Here is a 5,948-nt window from a genome sequence, read left to right on the forward strand (position 1 = left end):
GTGCGGGTGCCAATAACGTCGACTGGGTCTTGGCTGAGGATGGCAACCTGGCTAAGCCGGATCTTTTCCGCCGCATGAGTCCGCTAGTCTTCAGGCTATTTTGATGCTTTCCATGCCGCTGGCGCAAAAAATGGGCGTCTTTGGGACGAATCGCCTTGGGGATAAAACCCGCAGGAAAGAGTGGCAAGCTCAACCTATCTAAACACGGTAGGGAATTAGCAGTAGTCCATACCTGAAAGAATTGCAAGGTTGCATTCTAGGTGCAGAAGCTACAGTACTCGAATTAACATATACCACGGGATCTCTTGATGTATCCGATAATTAACTTTGATAGTGGCCTTGAACCCAATTTAAATTTACTGTCAACAATTTTGCAATGGAATATCTGTGGCAACACCTGTGTAGAATATATGATGTGTTTGGATTTCTTTTGTGCATGAGCTTTCAAATGTAGATTCAAAAAAAGAAACGTCTTTCAAATAATCGCCTCATCTCAGCAATAGTATTAATCGCTCCAGCACCTTAGTTTATCTTCGTAAGTGCCCTACAAGATGTCTTTCACCACGTAATCAATGCGTTCTGTCTAAACATCCCGTCGGTCAATTAGTTGAGATTGGGCATGTGTGATTTGGTGTCAAGTACTTAAAATTAAGCTCATCAAAGCCTAATTTAGCGCACAGCGACATTGCAATTCAATCCTAATTTTCTTTTTTAAAATGGCGGGAGAGGTTAAAGCAATATTTCGTATAGCAATTACACAACTATGTACGTATATGTTTGAGGCCTTTCTTTTATCGACCACACAATATTGGGCAGTCCCTTTACTACAGGTACTATAGGCTTTAGTATGGTGTGTCACTTATGCTTTTGTGCTGGGTCGGATCCTAGTTACATATCACCCTACGGTATTGAAATATCGAGAAAGTTCGATCATGACCCCTACATCAGTTATCAATCAACATTCATTAGAACATGTCGTCTGTACCTCGAACAACCGCCGCAAATTTAAATGTGGGTTGGGATCCAACTCCTCTTTCTACCCCTATTAGTGGCGACTTGGACTCAAACTCGCTCATCGAGCGTACTAAAGAGGTCAAGGTTGATGTAAATGATTACTCTCGATTTAAAGACATTGGGAAGGACTTGGAAGATGAAGACATGGAGAAACCTGAGACAGTGTCCTCTGAAAATACATCCGAGTCCAAATGCCGCAATTGTAATAAAGTTGGTAGTAAGCTCAAGTGTAGTATTTGCAAAAAGGCCGTTTATTGTGAACGCAAGTGTCAAGCGAGCGATTGGCAGTTTCACAAGCGCATCTGCAAGAAGCCTGAACCTCCTAAGAAGCCTGATCCACCCCGAAAGTCACGTACTACGAGTCCAACAAAGTCTCCACCATCAAAATCGTCGAGCTCATCGTTAAGTAGCGGACAGTCTACGACGTCCAGTGGGTCATCTATCGTGGTGACGGATGAGCCAGATCTGCCCGAAAAAATTCGTGGCTACAAGAATGGTTTGCCTTACTTCCATCGTGAATTATCTAAAGAGGAAAAGACTCTTATCGGAGACATTGCACCGCAGAAAATTGAAACTAATCCTGCAGAGGTAAGTGTTGTGGAAACTCTTAAGGTCTTGACTTTACTAATTGCGAGTGTTCTGGTGCATCAAGGCGAAACCTGTGCAACATGATGGCTCAGCTTGGAATAAAGCTGGCACATTTGAAGAGCGTGTCGTAACTAAGTGGGCCAAGGACAAGTGGAAAGAAATTTTAACTGGGGCAACTTACGCCGAGAGCAACCTGAAGGCAACTTTGAAAGCACCGGACAACATTTCGGGAGACGCTAGCATTTGTGTTGTGCGAGGAAAAAAGCGTTACCTGTTTGACTTTAGCTTTAAACTTTCCTTTGAAATTGCCATAAGCAGTGGTACCACTTGTGAAGGCATATACGACATGAAAGATATTTCGAATGACGAAGACTACGAGGTACGGTTGTCAAGTGTGTCGCACGTTAAGCTGACTGTCTAATATTGTCAATGATGATTGAATAGATCTCGTGCAAATTAACCAAGAATCCTAAAAGCATTAGCGAGCAAAATGCCGTTCGAGCTTTCATTGCGAGTAACAATAATGGGTTGCAGAAAGAAGTTGTGCGACTCATTCACGTATTCGCTACTGAATTCCAGCAACTTTAGAAATCCTGGGACTTGGTACATTGCAAGTCAAAGCACAACTTGGGCACAATTTTTAGTGCGCGATTTGGCGTGAAACAAATACTTTCAATTGTCAATTCCCTTACTCAAGACTCCCAACTACCTGCATAGTTTTTCAGGTGATATGTCTGGACTAATAGCATGCTCAGACACTAGACTTTCACGAGCAGCGATCATGCCCATGTGGCAGCTTCGAAAAATATGATGTCCCTTCAGCAAACCATACACTGTTCCACCTACCATACTATCGCCTGCATATCCGCAATTACAAATTAATACTGTACTCGATCGTGAAATTTGTTCACTTTGTGCTTTCTCACATACCTGCTCCTGTGCAATTCGTCGCTGCAATATCGAATCCAGGAAGGTGGACCATTGTGACGAAATGAACTTTATCAACATATTGCATGCCCCATATCTCGACATCGAAGTCGCATTCTTTGACCATTTCGTGTAGATCGCTTGCAACCATGTTGATAGAAGCAACGAGAACGCCATGCTTACCCATCGTAACGAGCACGTGTCTAGTCTTCTTGGTATCGTCATCGGCCATAGCCAGAAGCACTATAATCATTAACACCAAACGCCTGAGTCACAATATACTACTTTATATCGACAATAACGTAATGTACCTGTAATGAGACTGTTCTTAAGCCGGGTCATCTCCGACATTGAAATAGACCTTGAGTTCCTTAGAAGATCAAAACTTTTCTGAGCTTTCAAAAAAAATTCACCAACGTTCTTGTCCTTCAGATTTGATTGTACGGCGTCACTGATCGCGTATAGTTCATCAACATTTGGTGACATGTACTTTGTAAAAGTTATACCGTTGCCTTTCAAAACTCTGACAGATTTTTGAACCGAAGTTGGCTCAAACCAAGTATCAACACCAAGTCGAGAACTTCGCATAAACAGGTCTCCGATTGTATTTGATGATAAGTTTCCATCTGCGATCACAAGCTTTGCGTTTCCTATATCCTGATCAGAGATTGCCTCACTGTTCTATCATAAAGACAAATTAATTTCTTAAATGTGGGCTGATAAAAAGTTCTAAAAGTCTTACAATTGACTCAAACGCACTCATGTCTGCAATGGCAGCGTCCATGTCTCCACCAGAGTCCAAGATTGCTGAGCATACAGCCGTAGACAGGTTGCCGGAAACAGTGATACCACTAGTATCCATTCCAAGCCTCTTCAAATCTTCCAAAAGGATCGAGCTTGATGAGTCATTCCCGACGGTAGACACGAGCAAAGGCTCAAGCTGAAGCCGGTGTAAGCATTCTGCAATATTCCTGCCGACACCTAGCATATACCGATCGGTTCGACATAGCGTATCTATGACCTAATGTTCATAATGATCGTACCTCCACTTGACTGTTTTATAGTTCCAATATTAGAAGTGCCGTGAATGAGTCGTGATGTAGACGAGCTGATTATGTCGAGCACGAGTCCGCCGACAACAAGCACACGCTTCTGGCTACTAGTTTTGGCAACGGATGCTTTCTGTAATTTATCTGTCAGCTAATTAAAGATCCAGCATGTATCCGAAGTCATCACAAACACCTTTTCCGGTAATGAGTACGTAACGTCTGCTTCAGAATTATAGCATGTCGAGCCCATCAAATCAAAAAGTGCGCATGCAATCTATACGAATAACGCAGTGGTCAGCAGTAATTCCAACAACAAATTATGTTTGATGAGACATACCTGACTACCGACAGTGGCGTTGTTATTGACTAAATCAATATTCGAATTGAGAGAGAGACCCTGCGTGATCTCATTCACTCGCTTGAGCAGATAAGGTGTGACGGCCTGCCCATGAATCTTCTTGTCTAGAACTTCCTTCAACCCATGCTGATTTATAGAAAGTAAATACGATTGTAAAATACATGTTTCTTTCGTATCTTCCATTTAAAATGAACATACCTCAATCGCATCATTGATTAGCTTAGAAGGCACAGGCTTTGGATTCGGAACGGCGATAAGATGGCCATTAGACATTTCCAGCGCATCAGTTTCGAATATCAAGCGTGCAATGTTTTCAGGTGTATCACAACGCAATTGAGCCTTTTCACCGCTATCTTGAGTAAAAAATGCGGGAAATTGGTCCGTCTGATAACCGATCACCGGAACACTCTACAATGTCACCCACCATCAAAAGAGGTGAGAGCTGTAAATTCACCAGAGTTAAGTCAAGTCGCAAATTTCACGTACATGAGTCTCCAGATATTCCAAAGTGCGTGGGATATCAAGAATAGATTTGACACCAGCGCAAACAACCGCAACAGGCGTCCGCGACAGCTCCATTAAGTCGGTCGAAATATCTGAAATACCATTAGATTTTGAGCTCATGCAAAGTAATTCAATTTACGACTTCACCCACCCATCGTCTCCTCGCAAAAGCGATGCACTCCTCCAATGCCTCCCGTGACAAAAACTTTGATACCAGCTGCATAGGCAATCCGCCTACATAAAGCTCCAATAATTTGTATTCAACTGAACCATCACTCTTTCTCTTCGCACATTGTACTAGAGACTGTGGTAGCGCCCACCATCTTCTTTTCCGTGACCGCGGCCGCAATGTCCCTTGTCGAGCATTTCTTAGCTTTCACTCCGAGCTCTGCCAGCCGCACTAGATCTTTTTCAGTAAGTCCTACTTTCAACTTCCCATCGGCAATGCAGATCGTCGCAGGACATGCCCCGTGTGACCGCACAATCTCCTCCACATGCTTAGCCATGTGCAAGTTTTGAGGAAACGGCATACCATGCGAGATAATAGTGGATTCAAGTGCTACGACAGGCTTCTTCACGCGTCCGTACAGTGCCTCGGAAACCTCTTCGCTAAGTGCCAGACGCTGCCGCAACGCTGAGCCGCGTCGCCACATTTTTGAAGCACGTTAAAGTTTTAAAATTCAATAATTTTGGCAGCATTGAGGTAATGTTTTTTTAACCCTTTCGTTACACAATCGTATTATAAGATAGAACATGTATGCACATTGTGATATCGGCAGCTACGGGCGTGTCTACTACATGCAATTGCTGTCGTGCCTTATGTTCCTGAGATCAACAAGAAACCTGAAATTGTAGAGCTGAGCGGTGAAATCGCATCAGCATTAGTAGTAGTGCTTGCATTTCTGGGAAGGCAAACCGCTTACTATTTTGCTCAATGAACACAATATTTGCGTTTGCACAGTACACGTTGGCAGCGAAAGTATTTACGTCCCTGCATTCAATCCAAACAACAGCGAACCGAATATTACCATTGCACATGCCAACAACTGGCTTTATGAAATTGCTCGAACCTGCCGAAAAGGCGGCGACAAGAGTTACACTCCTGTATAAACACTTTTAGCGTGTATGAGCACGGTGGCGTGAATAACGATCAGTTGTGTAAATATCCTGATGTAATGCAATTTTGTTAAATTTGCTTAAAATCCGAACGAATTTCACCGCTGCTCATTAGCGCAGGAGCTCTTATCGTTTTAAGGTTTACTAATTCGGAAATGCTCGAGAGAATAAAGTGATCTTTTCCATTTCGATATTCTAAACGTGCTCTTCTAATTAGATCGATAAGAGAGAATACTACCAGTTTAGGAGTATCTAATTTGTTTAAAGGTTTTCGCTTTGTCTTTCAACCAGAAAAGCTAATCAACAGCACAGTCTATCATATTATCATCTGGGATTTTGTAACGGGGTTACATGAGAGTGACCCGTCACTCTCCCAAGGGAGCTGTGGTGTG

At 42.9% G+C, this 5,948-nt stretch overlaps 2 protein-coding genes across 2 annotated transcripts; one reads left to right on the forward strand and one right to left on the reverse strand.

Moving 5' to 3' along the window:
* Positions 1-972: 972 nt before the first annotated feature.
* PHALS_01033 (hsp90-like protein) lies at positions 973-2,190 on the forward strand (the record flags this gene model as incomplete). Its single annotated transcript, XM_024730816.1, has 3 exons — positions 973-1,602; positions 1,667-1,981; positions 2,047-2,190. The coding sequence occupies 3 exons, from the start codon at positions 973-975 to the stop codon at positions 2,188-2,190; spliced, it is 1,089 nt and encodes a 362-aa protein (XP_024581055.1).
* Positions 2,191-2,307: 117 nt separating this feature from the next.
* Positions 2,308-5,093, reverse strand: PHALS_01034 (indigoidine synthase a family; the record flags this gene model as incomplete). The annotated part of the gene is made up of 11 exons (XM_024730817.1): positions 2,308-2,459; positions 2,533-2,772; positions 2,841-3,210; positions 3,272-3,510; positions 3,573-3,711; positions 3,772-3,852; positions 3,916-4,062; positions 4,135-4,344; positions 4,423-4,532; positions 4,592-4,674; positions 4,732-5,093. The coding sequence occupies 11 exons, from the start codon at positions 5,091-5,093 to the stop codon at positions 2,308-2,310; spliced, it is 2,133 nt and encodes a 710-aa protein (XP_024581056.1).
* Positions 5,094-5,948: the final 855 nt, after the last annotated feature.

Source organism: Plasmopara halstedii, assembly GCF_900000015.1.
Source record: "Plasmopara halstedii genome assembly, contig: Scaffold_1343, whole genome shotgun sequence".
Classification (NCBI taxonomy): domain Eukaryota; phylum Oomycota; class Peronosporomycetes; order Peronosporales; family Peronosporaceae; genus Plasmopara; species Plasmopara halstedii.